This window comes from Grampus griseus (genome assembly GCF_964374135.1).
Source record: "Grampus griseus genome assembly, chromosome: 3".
Taxonomy (NCBI): Eukaryota; Metazoa; Chordata; class Mammalia; order Artiodactyla; family Delphinidae; genus Grampus; species Grampus griseus.
Window position 1 is genome coordinate 64,633,684 of NC_139019.1, and position 19,233 is coordinate 64,652,916.

Here is a 19,233-nt window from a genome sequence, read left to right on the forward strand (position 1 = left end):
TGTCTTATTTTATAGTTAAAAACTGGGTATTTTAATCTTAGTAAAAGTATTTAAGTAAATTATGAATTTTTTAGTTTGGATGCTATTTTGTATTTTTTTTTTTTTTTACTACGTCAAATTAAGTAACCATGTTTTTCTTAATTATAATTATTTTAATTCTGTTAAAATATGAATGTTAGTGTGACATTTTGGTGGAGAATTAATAATATTCATTGATATGTGAGTATGTTTGTGCATGACAAGTTATTACATTTTTACACAACTTCATTAAGTTCAAACAAGTTTTGCCTTAAAAAAAATGAAACTTACCACAATTAGATGAACATCATCCATTAGTGTATTTAACAGCAAGTATAAAAAACAGAAGAGAAATGCAACTGGTGAAGGGCTTCGAAATCATATCTTACAACAAACATTTGAAAATGGTGGTAATTGTCTTCAACTCTTTGAATAATGGCTCTGTGGAAAAGAGTTTAGACTCTAGAGGGCAGAACTAGAACCAGTGAATTAAGGTTAAAGGGAAATATTTTAGTGCAATGTAGAACTAAACTTTCTCAATGAACAATGTGTCATATGCCAAAATGGAGGTGGTAGTCATGTAAGGGAGTGAAGTGCAGGCTCCTGGAAGTGCTTAGGAAGGTGCTGAACGATTACCTCTCTGGGACCTTTTAATAGAGATCTTCCCTTGAACAAGAAATTGAAATAGAGGGTCCCTTCTAGCTTCAAGATGCATGTCCTCCTAAAATTTCTATTTCTGTATATGCCATGAACATCAGTATTAATTATGTGACAAGATATTTCTATAAGTTTAGATATTTTTAAACAGCTGCCAACCCATTGTGTTCTATGAATTCTATGCTTTGAAATGCTTGGGGAATAAAAGGGATTTAATCTAAGAGAAGAGGAAACATCATTAATAGGTATGAAAAGTAGGGGATTAAATTTTCTATTTATTGATTACCTACTATGTACAGGGATATTGGATGAATTTCTTTATCCGTATTATCTCATTTAATATACTTAGTTTTTCATTGCTCGGTTTGGAACTTACGAGATGCTGTAGATCTTAGAATGATGAGTTCTTACAATAATTGGCATTTTCTTATGTATTGTTTGGTGATGGAACACAGGACTGTTCTGATGGCTACATGTGCAAAACACAGTTTCAAATTAAAAATGGGACTGCAGTGTCACATCGAGGAACATCTGCCCGTGTACAAACATGTCTTCCCATGGAGGTGAGTGATTTAACATGTCATGTTTTCCTTTTCAGTCTTTGTAAAGTATAAAGTAAAAATTTAAATCTGATAAATAATACATTTTAAAAATTAACTGCCATCAGATCCTGGACCTGCTGTAGGGGGAGAAGTGAACATCATTTGTAGGAGGTTATTTTCGATAATATTGAGAGCAGGAACTGTGGTAAAGTTAAGATTCACTCCGGGTCTATACAGATTGTAGTAAGCCTTCACCCTTTTGGTTTCTCTTGCATCTAAAGACCACAGATGCCTTCTGTTGCCTGTTGATTTTTTCCCAGTAAAATCCCACCAGGATAATACAGGCCTATACCTCAGCTGCTTAATACATGGATGGAGATCTCTTTACCTAGTCTGCCTTTAATTTTTCTCCTATGTCCTTTAAAATATGCTGGATCCGGGTCTCATTCCTTAGGCAACTTTAACCTTGACTTGAAAATCTTGCTAAATTAAAATTTAATAAGGTGCTAATAACGGCTTAATGGTTTTCTGGGATATTTTCAATTTTCTTTTTATCAAAATGCAAATAGCCTTATTGTACTTTATATTGTTAATAAAATTTTTTATATATCTATTGTAAAAATAAACAGTAGAGAAATATATTAAAAGAGTAAAAAAACTCCCATATGTCCTTCAACTGGAGGTAACCACTATTAATATTTTAGTAAGTATCCTTATACATATTTCTGTCATACACACACATACATACTTGTGTTCTGCAATGAACAAGCATAGCATGGATATCTTTTCATGTCAGTAGATGTAGATATCCATAGTTCTTTTTTAATATCTCCATTGCATTCCATCCTATGGATGCACCATAATTACGTGGAACCCATATTGAAGTAAAATACTTGAATTTTAAAATTGAGGGGCTTCCCTGGTGGCGCAGTGGTTGAGAGTCCGCCTGCCGATGCAGGGGACACGGGTTCGTGCCCCTGTCGGGGAGGATCCCACATGCCGCGGAGCGGCTGGGCCCGTGAGTCATGGCCGCTGAGCCTGTGCGTCCGGAGCCTGTGCTCCGCAACGGGAGAGGCCACAACAGTGAGAGGCCTGCGTACCGCAAAAGAAAAAAAAAGAAAATTGAATCAGTGGGAATCTAATTGCTTTAACATAAAGAAAGAACTCTAATGCTTAGAATTCTGAGTATCCTGGTAAAATGGGAAAGGAGACTTTTTTGTGAAGTAAGAGTCCTTTCTTAGGACCTGTTAAATCAGTTCCCTTGGACAGTCCAGCACTAACCCCCTCTGACTGTGTATGATGCTGGCCTGGAAGTAACTCTCGCCTGTACAGTTTAGCTTGCAAGTTATTCCTGAGGGTAGGTAATAAGGTAAGTGCCCCCGAGTAGGTGTTCAAATATTGATTACTGTTTCCTGGTTCAAGTAACCAACATCCTATCTGAAGCCAAGCATGTTGGGAAGCTTTTCAGTTCATTATATATTAGCTTTAAAAAATACACATGGAGATGATGATTTAAGAGATAAATTACTAGTTTTTGCCTAACAAGTTGTCAGACATTTGAAAAGCACTAAAAAGTGGTGTTGACAGTGTGAGGGAACTGACACTTTCTGGTTGATGTTTTAACTTTACAAAGTTTGAAGACGTGCACATACTATGAACAGTCTATTCCAATTCTAGGAATTTAGCTTCATAAAATATATTTTTTCAACATTTTTTATTTTCAACATTTCCCAACAAATTTCAAACACATATGAAAAAGTTGAAAGAATTTTGCAATGAACATCCATGTACTCATCACCTGGATTCTACCATTAACATTTTGCTGTGCTTGCTGTATTACATATCCATTCCTGATTCATGTATCAATACATCTTCTTTTTTGATGCAGTACTTTTACATCAAAGTAAATTGCAGACAAATACTTATAAAATAATCAGAAATGTACACAAAGTTTTACATGCAAGTATATTCATTTTACCGTTATTTATAATAGGAAAAATAGAAACTAAAATGTTCAACAGTGGTGGATTAGTTACTTACAGCACATCTCTGTGATGGAGTTTGTGATTCAGTAGGTTTGGACTGGGGCCTGAGAATTTGCAATTCTAAGTTCCCATGTTATGCTGATGCTGCTGGTACAGGAACCACCACACTTTGAGAAACCACTGCAGTACTTTATAATACAATTCTTAGCATATTTGAGATGGTGTACAGCTGAGATGGTTAGCTAATATGATGTATGGTAGAGTTGATATTGCAATAATCTTGATGAGATAAAAAATGTCTTAGGTTGAGCCTGATATGGAGATTCCTGTTAAAATGACTTATTAGGGATGTGTTCTTAGGAGAAAAAGAGTGCCAGAAGCAGAACAGAACAAGGGATAAAAGCTAAGGAAGATTATGGTCTCACTAGAGACTAACTTTAGTCTGATCTCCTTGAAGCTCCGGAGTACGGATACTCAGAATTAGTCCTACTTTGTGTCCTTGAGGCTGACCTTTTGTACTCTGTAAGTTATTGGTTTGTCAGTCAGTCACTGGCTGACGTAGAGATAGACATAGCTTCCCAAGCAAGATGGCTCCAGTATTACTGAGAAATTCTTCAGAGAAGGGGGCTGCTGTGTGTTATCAGCCAACAATTACACCGGCCTTAAGGGGACCTGGGTAGGGCACCAACAGCGTCTACTACCAAAGGGTAATCTGAAGCCAACAAAATGGCAGCTGTAGGGAAATTTATGTATAAGGTCTGCATTGACATGACGGAAATTTGTTTGAGAAAGAGCGAGTGATTTTAGTTGACCATAAGCTCAAGATAAGTGAAAAGAATGCCATGGATGCTAGAGAAAATAACTGGAACCTAAGCTACACTAATGAAAGCATTTATAAATGGATTCCAAATATTGTCTGGGGACCCCTGGAGGGTCCCTGAAAGAGGGGCCCCTGGAGGGACCCCTTTCAAGGGGTCCACAAGGTCAAAACTATGTAACAATATTAAAGTATTATTTACTTCCATTCTCCCCGAGTTTTCCAGAGGCTACCTATGTGTGATATTGCAACAGAATGAATGCAGAAATAGTTATAGGAATCCAGCTGTTTTTAATTGAGTCAGACATTAAAAATATTTGCAAAATGTAAAACAATACTGCTTTACTTACTCATTTATGTTATTTTGGAAAACATTTATTTTTCATAGAAATTTGCTGTTATATTACTATGTATTTTTAAAGTGAATTAACAAATTTTTTTAAAAATTCAATTTTAATTTCTAATATAGTAAATATCCATATATATAACTCTCAAACAAAAGTTCCTTGGAATCCTCAATGAATTTTAAAAGTATAAAGGAGTATTGAGACCAGAAAGTTTAAAAATCACTGATCTAAAGGAAATATTACATTATTACATGTGAAGAGCAACATTGATAGCTAGAATGCATAATGAATGAATCCATAAATAATAGCTGAAAATAAATCATAAGTAGGGTTTATCCATTCAAAGAAGCATGCCATGGGTGGGCTTGAAAATATATTATTATGAGGACTATTTGGGAGCTCTGAAGACCTAGGAATGTTAGTTGTCTTAAGATATCTAGAAGGCTTTCCTGTGGAAGACAGAGTAGACTCATTTTGTTTCTGAGGATAGAATTAGTTTGTGTCTGGAAATTATTCTAGACAAGTCTCTCTACTGTTTAGAGTTGCCTATAGTGAAATTGGTCAACTTGCAAAGTTGTGAGTTCCCTTCCCTTTCATGGAGATGTTCAGCCACAGAGTAGATAACCCTTTCTCCATAACAGTAGTCACTGATGGAAATGTTCAGATGCTTAAAGCACCAGGCAGATGATGAATGAGTGAAGTGGGGTGATGGGAAGTGGTGGGAGCTGTGGAGAAGTGGAGAGGGAATGGCTCATCCAAAGGGATAGTAGAAATGCAGCTCCAGGTGGGTTTAATTGAAAAACAAACAAACTGTGCAGGCCAAATAAACCATGTGTATGGGTTCAAATGGTCCTTAGGCCACCAGTTTATAACCTAGCCTCTAATATTATAGAAAGGAGTCCTGCATTGTGTAGAAGACTGAGCCAGGGGACCTCTGAATTCTCTTTAGAATTTAAAGCCTGATCCATATCTGTATATCACCTTTCCTATTTATTTGAAAGAATGCCTCTACTAATAGTTGCTTTAAAAAGATTTTTTAAAAAATTGGCCATGTATGAAGTGCAAAGTCAACTCACTTCTTTGTTCTAACCAGAACCGGCAGTCTTGACTGTAGAAGGGTAGCTGGATTCATGATTTTTATGCCTGTGAGTTTAAACCTTTAATAAACAGGATTTTAAAAATCAAAGTGAAATATAATGGAACATATAAGTGAAGTAATTTGTGAAAATCATAAACTATGTCTTTTTTGAATTTTTAAAATATAATTTAAAATGATACTTGAAAGAGTGAGATGATATTCAGAAATCTACTAAATATATTGGGGTAACTTAGTTCTGGTTTTGGGGAGCAGGAGTTCTTATAGGTTAATCATTAGATAAGACATTTATTGTTGAGAGTAGTTTATATGATTTGCTTGTGACATTTCTGAGTTTGTGAAATAACAAGACTGTGGCAATTTTTGAACAAGATCTTTTCTTTACCAGTGACCAAGAGAAATTCATTGCTTCAATTTAAAATCTTATAAATGTAAGTGAATATTTTCAACAGGAGCCAACATAATCAACACTGGTTCTTGAATATCTTATTATACGTAACACTAATTTCTTTTTTTTTAAATTTTTATTTATTTATTTATGGCTGTGTTGGGTCTTCGTTGCTGCACACGGGCTTTCTCTAGTTGTGGCGAGCAGGGACTACTCTGTTGTGGTGCACGGGCTTCTCACTGCAATGGCTTCTCTTGTTGCAGAGTACAGGCTCTAGGCACACGGGCTTCAGTAGTTGTGGCATGCAGGCTCAGTAGTTGTGGCTCGTGGGCTCTAGAGTGCAGGCTCAGTAGTTGTTGCACACAGGCTTCGTTGCTCCGCGGCATGTGGGATCTTCCCCGACCACGGCTCAAACCCGTGTCTCCTGCATTGGCAGGCGAATTCTTAATCACTGTGACACCAGGGAAGTCCGTAACACTAATTTCTATAAGTGAATGTTGGTGCTAATACTTCACTTTATCAACTTAGGACTTTTTGGATTTAACTGAAGACTTTTCTTAGAGAAATTAAGATATCATTTAACACTAGTGAAAAACATGATTTAACATGTTAAATGCTTTAACAAATATGAGCTTATTGTGGAAAGTCTTATCAAAGACTTATTTACATAAATAAAACAATAGTTTGAGAATGGAAGTGGGAGCAAAGGCTCTATATTCATGTTAGACAATTTTTTGAGGAAAATTAGTCATTAACCTTTAAAACTCATGTGAATATTATTGCAAAATAACTACTAAACTTTAAAAATATTTTGTGGGCTTGCCTGGTGGCACAGTGGTTGAGAACCCACCTGCCAATGCAGGGGACACGGTTTTGAGCCCTGTTCCGGAAAGATCCCACATGCCACGGAGCAGCTAAGCCCGTGTACCACAGCTACTGAGCCTGCGCTCTAGAGCCTGTGAGCCACAACTACTGAGCCCGCGTGCCTAGAGCCCGTGCTCCACAACAAGAGAAGCCACCGCAATGAGAAGCCTGTGTACCTCAATGAAGAGTAGCCCACACTCGCCACAACTGGAGAAAAGCCCGCGTGTAGCAAAAAGACCCAACACAGCCAAAAATAAATAAATAAGTAAATTTAAAAAATGTATTTTGTAAGGTTCTAAATTAACTCACTGGCCAATAAAGACTACAATGACTAGAATGAAGAAACAAGGTGTAAGTTTTTTTTTTTATCATGTTTAACATTAAACTACTCTAAATAAAAGGAAACAATGAGATGAATATTCAACATGGATATTGATTGTTAATAATGAGTAGTAAAAATTATTAATGAGTGCTTAGAAGAGGGAAACGCCTGAAAGTCCTTCCTGTAGAGCTAGCTTTTGTCTGACATTGCTTTGCATTTTATTTTTATCTCTAACTTCTTCATTTATGAAATTCTGAATCAGTTTCATAGAATAGAGATGGCCCAGTTTTTGCCCTTTGATTCATTCAATTTAGATACCCATAAATATTTATTTTAGGTTGGTCAGTTATTTTTTTATATTATTGAAGTTTGGATTCTTCTGTCTGAAGTTCCATTTCTTCCTTTTGATGAGGTATCAGAGATGGGTATTGAGAATATTTTATTTATTCATTTACTATCTTCATTACTTTAAAGCCTGAGGTTACACCTTCAGATTAAATTTTTTAAAACTATGAAAATGATAGATTCATAAAAATAGTAATAGTATGCTACTGGAAAAAGGGATTTTTGTCCTAGGGCCTTGTAGTCCACTAACTGGGACTTGCCTTAGTCCAGGGCAGGTAGAATATTATAGGGAGCCCTGAACAAAAAACAACCTATCATAAATTCCCTGAAGCGTAAAGCTGAGAATCAGTAACAGGAGATGATCTCAATTGCCAAAAGAACATATTCAGAGATTGATGATCTTCTGATGTAACCAGGTCTTCAAATATACACATTTGCCCTAAGGATGTTGCTAAGTGGCTTCTAGGATGAGTAATATTTTGTATGTCTGAAATAGACTCATATGTCAGAATATTGTGGGGTTTTTTTTTAATATATAATGGATAAATGACAAGCTACTGTTCTCAGTGTTAACAATTTCTCTGTAAAGCAACTGCTATTTTTAGACTGGCGTATAGACATGTTGATAAATGTAAATGATGAGTAATAAGCATGATTACCACTAGTATTTGAAAATGTAATTATTAAAGTAATGCTAACATACTAGAAAGTCTGTTATATTTAATGTGTGTAGATGCAAATAAAAGTACCTGTAATAGTCAGTCAGTATTTATTTATTGATTTAATGAATCTAATGCTGATAGATAAGTGGATTTTTAAAGTAAATAACTATTAATACAGCAGACCCCAATCCCACAATACCATTTTTGTGTTTTTCTTGAGGTATTATGAAAATGTTCAAAGGCAAAGTAAATTTTAATTTTGTCTAATTTAGAGTGTAAATATATGCCACAGAGTAAAACGCATGCTCCGCAGCATGTGGGATTTTAGTTCCCTGATCAGGGGTCCCCTGCATTGCAAGACAGATTCTCAACCACTGGACCACCAGGGAAGTCCTGGAAGCATGGAATCTTAACCACTGGACTGCCAGGGAAGTCCTCCTTAGTTAAGTTGAAAAGGTTAATTTAAAAAATATTTTCTGGGGCTTCCCTGGTGGCTCAGTGGTTGAGAGTCCGCCTGCCAATGCAGGGGACACGGGTTCGTGCCCCAGTCTGGGAAGATCCCACATGCCGTGGAGCGGCTGGGCCCATGAGCCATGGCCGCTGAGCCTGCGCGTCTGGAGCCTGTGCTTCGCAATGGGAGAGGCCACAGCAGTGAGAAGCCCGCGTACCACAAAAAAACAAACAAACAAACAACAACAACAACAAAAAAAAAATATATATATATATATATATTTTTTTTTTTTTCCTGGAGTGAAAGAAATGCCCATCAGCATAATATTCTATGCAGGGCTTAAAAAGTCTAAAGAAATTGAATGTTGAAATGGGAATGTGAAATATCATGGAAAACTGCAATCTTTGGATGTTTAAAAGATTGGGTTTTTTTTTTGTTTGTTTTTTAGCTTGAATGAAATTAGCTACTTGGCAGGATTTTTTTTAAGTGTCAGATACGGACTATTATATAGAATATTGTTTTACTACAAAATTATTGCCTAGAACTAAGGACATTCATATATGTAGATTGCTACTTATATAATTGGACCAATATAGCTCCCAATATTTCTTTCACTAGTACCTGAAATGCTCCTATTAAGGAGGCTTTATTAAAAATGTGGATGGACTATTTTTACAGGGAGAGAACAAAACATTTTCAGACTGGAATAGTGGTTTCAACCTTGCTCCTAGACTCTAAGCACTGACCTGGTTAGATCACTTCGATCCCCGCTGTGTCCTTAGCATCTAGCCCAGTGCCTGGCATATTAATGCCAGAAACTAATGTAGCCTGTATCTTGATTTTTCTGGATTTGAATTTTCTAAAATTCCCTTCTCTCTGAAATACTGTTAACTTACTAAAAGTCAGCAATGTTACAGTAAATATTTTGTCATTATCAATTTTTTTGTCTGTTTATTAAATGGTACTTATTAAATGAAGTGGCCAGTAATATTTCTTAAAGTTTATTTTTGTATTTACGTGCCTAAGGGTGAAAAATAACTTTACATAAAATAAGAGGAAATATACAAGTATTGTCTGAAATCTGTTGCTTGTAGAAGTGCCAAGGTATATTAAGATGAAATTTCGATCACCAGTTATCACAAAGGACCGAAAGTGACGTATTTGACAGAAGATCTTTTTGAAGAAAAGTTTGCCAGCTTCCACACTGGAGCTTTTACATGTAAGATGATTGGTAGTTTAGCGTTCTTTTTTAAAAATAATAAACAAATGAATATTTCAGGAAACCTCTGATAGACTGAATCAGGTGGAACTGATTTAATGTTATGGATAATTACATAATTAGTGCTGTAAAAAATAAACCATACCGTCTACTTGATGGACTGGAGCTGCTGTGAAGGAGGTATGTAATTATACAATCAGCATCCTCCTCCTATGCTGATTCTAGGTAATCCTTTTTCTTCCTTGTCTGAGAAGGGGCTTCCTGTCTTGTGTTTCTTGATGTTAATTTTAAATGAACAGAGCTGAGCATTGAGTAGTTTCCAGTCCCTTGATAAGTCTTTCCATGCTCCAGGTCTGAGTGAGAGCATCCTCTGAGACCAGTGGCTTTCAGACTTTTTTGATATATACTCACACTAAGAAATACATTTTACATCAGGACCCAGTACACTCCATACACACATACCTGAAACCAAGGTTCATGAGAAACAATTTTTATTCTTTTTGATCTACCTACTTATTAATCTATTCTGCTCTATTTTGTTTTTTTAAGAATGCTGAAGTCCACCAGTTGACTTCAGAACCTCCTAACAGCTCATGACTCACATTTAGAAAATGTTAGTTAGATCCTTGATGATTGCTAATGTCAGTGGAAGGGATTCAGAGAGTAGCATAATGGGGCTGCCATGGGCTTTAGGTAGCAGGTGGTGTGGCATGGTTGAAAGAGCAAGGGCTTCAGAGTTGGGAAAATTTGGTTTTAAATCCCTACTTTTCCTCACTTTAACTGTGTACTTTGAACATGTTACTGAACCTCTTTGAGCCTCAAATCCCTCATCTGTAAACACAGATTCCAAATATTTGAGGGAGTCAGGAAGTGGGGAGTTGGGGGCTCTATATTAAATTATGTCATGGAAGAAAGCACCTGACCGTTGCTGAGAAAGTGGTAGGTGCTTCATAAAGTTTATGTTCCTTTCCCCACTCTTTTTCAGTTTCAAACACCTCACCTGGGGAAGGGTGTGGTAATAACCCCTGCCTCACAGGGTGGTTGTGAGGATCACATAGGATAATGGGAGCCAAGGATTAACTAATGTTAATTTTTATCAGAGCATCCTTAAGGCAGCATCACTGTTTCAGAATAAATCTTGTGCAAGTGGGATAGAGAGTCCTGCAAAGGTTAAGTGACAACACTAGAAAATAAAACTGGTTCTGAAATTCTGTATTATGACTTAGTAGCAAGGATTGTTTTGAGATGTAGCGGTATTGCATGTGGATATTGGAGAACTGCTACCAAAACTGCCAAAGGATGATTTATAGTGCCTATTATAAATTACTATATACAAGTTGTTGCATTTTACATTATATATAGAATTTAAAGAAACTTAATAATTATTCACCAGAGGATTTTGCTTCATCAAGACCTGGAAAATGAACATCAGAAGACAACTAATTACCTATTGTATAATATTTCTGTCGTTTTCTTTACCTTAACTGGAATGCAGTATAATAATTTAATTGTGAGTCGTAGAAGAATGTAGCCTCCATCTCACAGCTTGAAATCTTGGGAAGAAGGAGAATTTTTATTGTATATTTGTATGTTTTTATAAAAACACCTTCTTTACTTTAAAGGTGTTATAGTTTTTACTACTTCTAAGTTAGTTCATAACTTTGAAATGCTGTTTCCTCACTAGTTTTAATTTTTTATTTTCTTGCCTGAAAGAAAACTCCTTGGTTTTGATACCGTCTGTGCTTCTCTCTTCCATTCATCTTTTCTCTAGAATTTTACTGATGTTGTGATTATTTAGTGGTAACCTGGGCTTTGTTGGTTGTGGGGAAGGGACGTAAATCAGACAAGGCAAGTATAAGACCATGACAGATACAAAGCATCTTTTCTATATCTCTTATTCTCCATGGTATTCAACTCTGGTTGTTCTGAAATATTTCACTCTCATTTTAGGCCTGTGCTGGTTGATTGCACTTAATTTTGGTTTCATTTCTATGTTTCCAGTACCTTACATTGTGTTAGGAAATCACCTAACACTTTATGTTAAGTTCAAATTACATTTATATTCAGAAGAGGTGTGGCTCCTTTAAGACAGAAGTACCTTTTTCTCTGCCAGAAAGCTCATTTGGGCTTAACCAAAAAGGGTTTCAATGTAAATTGAATATTGATAGAGAAGGGAGGTTAACTGGCCTTAGTAACTTGGTTGCTAAGGAAGCATTTTCCTGATTGGGAGGAAACTCCCCTGGGTATTCTACAGCTTCTTGTGGACCTAAGATGCTTTGTTTTATCTTACTTTCTGTTTCTGAGTTGGAAGAGGAAAGAGCAGAAAGCTATCATAGGAATGAAAAGCTGTGGGAAGCAGATGGTTGCTCTCTCTTCGCTACAGAAAGAGAGAGCTAAATACTGACTAGCAACAAGCCAATGCCAGCAAGGACTCTTTGTGTAAGGCAGACAGTTGGAAAATACTATGAAGGCAAGATATAAAGAGCTTGCATAGGAGGACATAGAGAGGTTAGACTAGGGTTTTTTCAGTGCCTGGAAACATGTAGGTGAGAGAAATTAAAGGATATTTTTAATGGACATCCAACATCCATGTTAAATAGCAGGATTAAATGTTTTCTGTATGGCTGAGTTTATTAAGAGGAGTTATTTAGTTTGTATTTAGTTATTTGCATTTTGAAGGTTTTGTACTATATTGTATATTAAATTTAATCTGTAATTATTTTAATAAAGAATGTTTAGTTACAGACATCTCTGTTACTGTGTAGTTTATTGAATAGTAGTACTAAAAGTAACTTTGGAGTAAACAAATTACACATTTTTCATTGAAATATTATGTTTCAAAACAAAAATGCCTTTGAGTATTGGTTATCCATATATGCTAAGCTTTAGGTAATACTTTAAGTAATTTGTGAAGTATTATTTCTGCATACTAAATTATGCTCCACTAACCTCAGTAAGTTAGTGCCTATATTTTTTTTAATTTCATTTTTTTAACTCACCACTTCATTCAACAAATATTTTTTAGTATCTACTGAGTGTTAGGCACTATGTTAAAGGATACCAAAAGGAATAAAACACTCCTCAGAAGCAGTGACATACGTCTCAGGAGAGTTTAGAAAAGAATATTTTTTCTGGCATTTTACGGTTTGTGTTAGGTTTTTTAGGTTTTCTCCATAACTAGTATTGAATATTATTATTTGTACTGAACATTATTATTTAGTTTTTTATGATACTTTTAAATTGTAAAATTCTTTTAAATAGTATTATTTGGATCATTTTTATGGACATACTTAAAGAGACAACCAGAATTTCTTGGCTTCTCCTATAACCCTGAAGTGCTATAAGAGGATACATAAGTCCTCCTTGGGAACCTCTCTGGAATTTATCTTTAGTTTTTGTGGTGTAGTTCTTGTCCTGTGAGTGTGACTGGAAGGATCTTAGAGAAAAAGCAAAATGTGATGATCCTTTTGAGGGCCTCTGATTATAATAATATTCTCAGAGAAGCTAGTTTAACATGTATTACTTAAATATAACCAGAGGGCTAAATATATGAGTGGTCATCAGTGATGAATTTTACATTGAAAGGTCAGACGAGATGACCAAGTAACAGACCAAATTGGACTCGTTCAGAAGAATAGTATTAGAATAATATGAAGAGTATTCAATGGTCCTCTTTCCTTTTTAATTTGGATGTATAGGTACATTCTGATAGTTAAAAATATATATGTACTAAGTCTACATTTTCAGATTTATCTGCTACCTAATTTTAATCTTGCTTCACAATTCATTGGTTTAGGCTTTTTATAACCTTTGTAAGTTGGATTGTCTTTCAAATATTTGAGGTTTAGTAAATGAAAGGTGTCATTAGGCATAAAGGAGAGCAACAAATATGAGATTCAATGTTAAAAGGTAAATATTTTATAGGTTTTTGAGCAGAATGATGAATAAATGAGAAAAACTCGTGTATGTAATAATAATAATACTTAGTGACTCTTTGGATGTCACATTTATTTTAACTTAGTATTCATTAGTTTATAATAGGAGTATTGTTTATTTTTTTATAGTTGTGAAAGAGACTGCACTGAGCTGAGATTTAAAAATTTGTTTTTTTTTTTTAAGAACTCAACTGCTTCTATTAAGATGAAGCTCAGCTAGTAAACTCATTAAGTAAGGACCCTAGGCAGTTCTCTAGCTGAGACTGAAAGCACGGTACTGTAGATATCTTTGCATTATCGCCATGAATGACCTTGAAGGAAGCCAGCACTTCATGAAGCAAAATCCTGTCTGTGCCACTTCACTCTGATTTGATTGATGCCTTAGAAAAAGCTGGAAGATTTCCTTTCCTTTATAGTGTGGGGCATATACTCCTTATACTTCATAGATTTTGCACTTGTCTGGAGTATTTTGTTGGCAGGTTCTTATGGGTTCTGATCTTTCACTGACTGCAGTACAAGTAAGCAGTGTAATCTCTCTCCTTTGATCAATTATTACTAGGGAGTAAGGTCTTGGTGCATTGGGATCATGGTTTTTAAGAATGGAAATATACTGACTTTCTAATTTGAGTGTAATACAGTCATTTTTCTTCCATCATAATCTTTCCAAGCATCTCAGTAGGTCGAAGGGTTTTAATACTGAGGTTTTATGATTTATATTATTCAAAGGATATAGATTCCTGTCTAGCCACTATTCACTGTGCTTTCTTAGATTGATAGTTCCCCTTCCTTTTAGTTTTTTACTTTAATGTGCAATGAAAGTTTTAGTATACATTTTTATACTCAAAGAAGAAGGCACCAGAAATCTTAGAAGATAAAGTGATTATTTTGTCTCTTTGGAGTTCCTTGGTCATTTACTACATAAGAAATTATAAGTAAGGATCATACAAAAGTGCAGTCATTTATTTGTCTGCTCTCACCTTGCTGTAGGAACACCAGGAGGAAACTTTTCAATATTTTGGCTCTGAAAAGTGTGTAAAAGCTACATTAGGATCCTTGAAGCTAAGTATTTAGGGATTAACACATGCATTACATTGGGTGGGGGTGAAGCTAATACCAGCTTCAACCTGGTGTATTGTAGAGACCATTTAGAGCCTTTTCCTCTCTACCAGGGAGCCTGGTCAGCCAGTGACTCCAAACCGCAGTGCCTCACTTTCCCTTTCTGAGATCTGAAACTGGTACTCCTGACCTACCTCTGCTAACCTGACTGAATTTTGCACCTTGCTTTGCTCATCTTTCTGCTTTTCTTTGTACTTGGTCCTGTGTGAATCTCCATTTATTTCTGAACTCAACTTTGTAAGTTGATTCGCGTTCCTGGTCTCTTCCTTTGTTTCACAGTTTGCTTTGATGCTCCATGGTTCTGTCTGGACTAAGCCAGTCATTCAGTTTTCTTGATAAACTGCAAGTCCTGACCCCTAAACTTCTGTTTTATGAAGATAAAGGGGTACAATGAGACTGGCTTTTTTTCTAGACCTCTTGGCCACAATGATTTATAACAATCTATACATCCTGGAATTCAGTGAAGTGACTGTGTGAGAGTTTTTGAAGAAGGTAGTAAAAATATAAGAAATACAATTTAGGAATACCTAAACACCTATTCTTTTATATCTTCTCATTTGTTGAACCCAGAAATATCTCAGTAAATAGGAACTTAGTCATGCTGAGTTTTTTTTTTTCCTTCAATTACTTGATTAACATCATGTCTCAAGGGCAGCTTCATTCTGAAGACCCTCTTGAGAGTCTTTGAACATGCTTAATTTATTCTAAATTCCTTTTATAACATATTTTCTGACTGATGAACTTCTAGATTTTCTTTTAAAAGTGCATATGAGTGCATTGGGACTAAAATAAATTCTCAGCCTTTTATCCAACTGTTAGTACTTTTTCTTTCTTTCCTTCTTTTTTTTTTTTTAACCAAGTTACTAAAATGGTTAGAAACTCATTCATCTTCATGAAATAGAAAGCAAATTAAGAAGTTATGGAAGTCTTTAAGTCATTTTGAGTTTATTTTTGTGTATGGTGAGAGGGTGTATTCTAACTTCATTGATTTACATGCGGCTGTTCCAACTTTCCCAACACCACTTGCTGAAGAGACTGTGACACCATAAAACTCCTAGAAGAGATCATAGACAAAACATTCTCAGATATAAATTGTGCCAATGTTTTCTTAAGTCAGTCTCCCAAGGCAATGGAAATAAAAACAAAAATAAACAAATGGGACCTAATCAAACTTACAAGCTTTTACACAACAAAGGAAACCATAAACAAAACGAAAAGACAACCTACAGAATGGAAGAAAGTATTTGTAAACAATGCAACTGAAAAGGGCTTAATTTCCAAAATATACAAACAGCACATACAACTCAACAACAAAAAAACAACCCAATCAAAAAATGGATAGAAGACCTAAATAGACATTTCTCCAAAGAAGAAATACGAATAGCCAATAGGCACATGAAACGATGCTCAACAGCTCTAATTATTAGAGAAATGCAAATCAAAACTATCCTATGAGGTAGCACCTCACACCAGTCAGAATGGCCATCATTAAAAACTCCACGAATAAATGCTGGAGAGGATGTGGAAAAAAGGGAACCCTCCTACACTGTTGGAGGGAATGTAAGTTGGTATAGCCACTATGGAAAACTGTATATATTGATAAGCTCCTCAGAAAAGTAAAAATAGAATTACCATATTATCCAGCAATCCCACTCCTGGGCATATCCAGACAAAACTTTAATTTGAAACGATATATGCACCCCTGTGTTCATAGCACAATATTCACAATAGCCAAGACATGGAAAGAACATGAGTGTCCGTCGAAAGATGAATGGATAAAGGAGATGTGGTACATATATATAATGGAATACTGCTCAGCCATAAAAAGAACCAAGTAATGCCATTTGCAGCAACATAGATGCAACTAATGATTATCATACTAAGTGAAGTAAGTCAGAAAGAGAAAGACAAATACCATGTGATATCACTTATATGTGGAATCTAAAATATGACACAAATGAATCCATTTACAAAACAGAAACAGACTCACGGACATAGAGAACAGACTTGTGGTTGCCAAAGGAGAGGAGGTTGAGGGAGGGATGGGGTGGGAGGTTGGGGTTAGCATATGTAAGCTATTATATATGGAATGGATAAACAACAAGGTCCTACTGTATAGCACAGAGAACTATATTCAATATCCTGTGATAAACCATAATGGAAAATAATATTTAAAAAATGAATGTATATATATGTATAACGGAATCACTTTGCTATACAGCAGAAATTAACACAACATTGTAAATCAATTATATATTTTTTTCCTCTATAGTATTTTAATAGACTTTTTTTAGAGCAGTTTTAAGTTCACCACAAAATTGAATGGAAGGTACAGAGATTTCCCATATAGCCCCTGCCCCTGCACAAGTTATGGCCCATTATCAACATCCCCCAGCAGAGTGGTACATTTGTTACAGTTGATGAACCTACATTGACACATCGTGATCACCCAAAGTCCATAGTTTACATTACAGTTCATTCTTGGTGCTGTACATTCTATGGGTTTGAACAAATGTATAATGACATGTATCCATCATCAACTATACTTCAATTAAAAAAAAAGTTATGGAAGACTGAGGTTTTACTAAGTAGAGATATATTCATAATTTTTACAGATAGTCACAATCAAGGTTTTTTTAGAAACCAATTTTGTAAACTAGGTATATAAAAAATTAGGGTAGAAAATTTTAAATTATTAATGATACATATAGAATGTAGAATTGCAATAAATACTCAATAAAGGTTTAAGAAATTGTTATTCCATTAAGCTAGCAAAAAAAAAAAAAAAAAACCATGGATAGTTGCAAAAACTCGGTAAGAAGTTTGAATAAGGTTTTTAAAAAAGGTTTTTCTGGGACTTCCCTGGTGGTCCAGTGGTAGAGAATCCGCCTTGCAATTCAGGGGATGCAGGTTTGATCCCTGGTCGGAAAACTAAGATCCCACATACCGTGGGGCAACTAAGCCTGCGCGCCACAACTATGAAGCTTGCGCACCACAACTACTGAGCTTGTGTGCCTCAACTAGAGAGCCCGCGTGCCACAAACTACAGAGCCCATGCACTCTGGAGCCTGTGCCACAACTAGAGAAGAGAAAAAAATCCCACACCACCACTAGAGAGAAACCCGCGGGTTGCAACGAAAGATCCCACATGCCGCAACAAAGATCCCGTGTACTGCAACGAAGACCCAATGCAGCCAAAATAAAAATAAATAAAATATTTTTTTTAAAATAAAGGTTTTTCTAGTTTGTTCAAAAGCTATATTAAAGGACTATTGTATTTATTTCGAATTATTTTCTGTTAGGCCCTCAAATACATTTAAAATGTTAAATTATTTTATTTTTATTTATGAAGTGATTGTTGGTTAATCACAATATGAATTTTGGGGTAATAAGGGATTAAAATGGATACTATGAGTTGGAATAAAAGCTTAAGACAGTAGATGCCAAACAGTTTTTAACTGGGTCAATGGTGGATTCAGTTCATGATGTTTATTGTATTTTTCACCAAACTATCATTTCCCATCACTCATCAATTCAATTTTCAATCTTTATTGAATAACTACTATGTACTATTTTGTATAGCAAAAAAATAATCAAGACATTATCTTGACTTTCAATAAATGTTTAAAAGCCACATATTTTAATAAATAATCTGAGTGGATTCTACAAAGAAAACGTTTTCTGCTGTATTACTATTATTAATGCCAATTATAATTTCTAATACGAAATAATGGAATAAAATTAAAAGTGGCAATAGAATTAACAAAAATAAAACCATGAAAAACAATAATAGACAAAACAGTAATAGCTTTAGAGATATGATTGAAATAACATATGTATATTATAATTTTGTTTTGCATGTGCCTGAGTGATTATGTTTTAAGTATGTTTTGGTTCTATTATATATTGCTGCCTAAAAAACCACTGCAAAATTTAGTGGCTTTAAGCAATAACTGAGGCTAGAGTCACTTGAAGGTTCAATTGAGCCAGATATCCAAGATGGTTTGAGGTGCCAAACACTCATGTGCAACTGGGATGACTGGAATAGTTGAGGCTGGCAGAGCATCTCTTTCTTTCTATGTGCTCTCTCCACGTGGCAGTCTTGGGCTTCCTCTAGCATGGCTGTTTCAGGGTAGTTAGATTTCCTAGCTGGTGGCCTTCTCTCCCAGAGAACATAGTCCAAGAGACTCTGGGCAGTTGAAGGACTTCTTATAACCTAGCCTTGGAAAGCATGCAGCATCACTTCCTCCACATTCTCTTGGGCAAAAGTGAGTCTCAGGGCAAGCTCAGATTCAAAGGTAGAAAACCACATAAGGGCATGTGTACACTCAGAAGGCATGGTTTATTGTGGGGGGAGAAGGAGAGAGGGGAAGGAGGAGAGATATCTTTAGAGATTAGCTATCACAATGTGAAATATTCATTCATAAGTGGACAATAATCATTTCACCATATTTTTGATATAATTTGTA

The 19,233-nt window shown here is 35.4% G+C and overlaps 1 protein-coding gene across 4 annotated transcripts in view; it reads left to right on the forward strand.

The window, feature by feature from the left end:
• The window catches only part of ATG10 (autophagy related 10), a 230,474-nt gene that overhangs the window by 56,398 nt on the left and 154,843 nt on the right, over nucleotides 1-19,233 (forward strand). For all 4 annotated transcript variants that reach the window (XR_014296608.1, XR_014296609.1, XR_014296610.1 and 1 more), the window contains exon 3: nucleotides 1,131-1,238. Coding sequence is in view for 1 of the 4 variants with exons in the window: in XM_082652615.1 (XP_082508741.1) it covers nucleotides 1,131-1,238 (108 nt within the window). In the remaining 3 variants the exon portion in view is untranslated. The remainder of the gene's footprint in view (nucleotides 1-1,130; nucleotides 1,239-19,233) is intronic.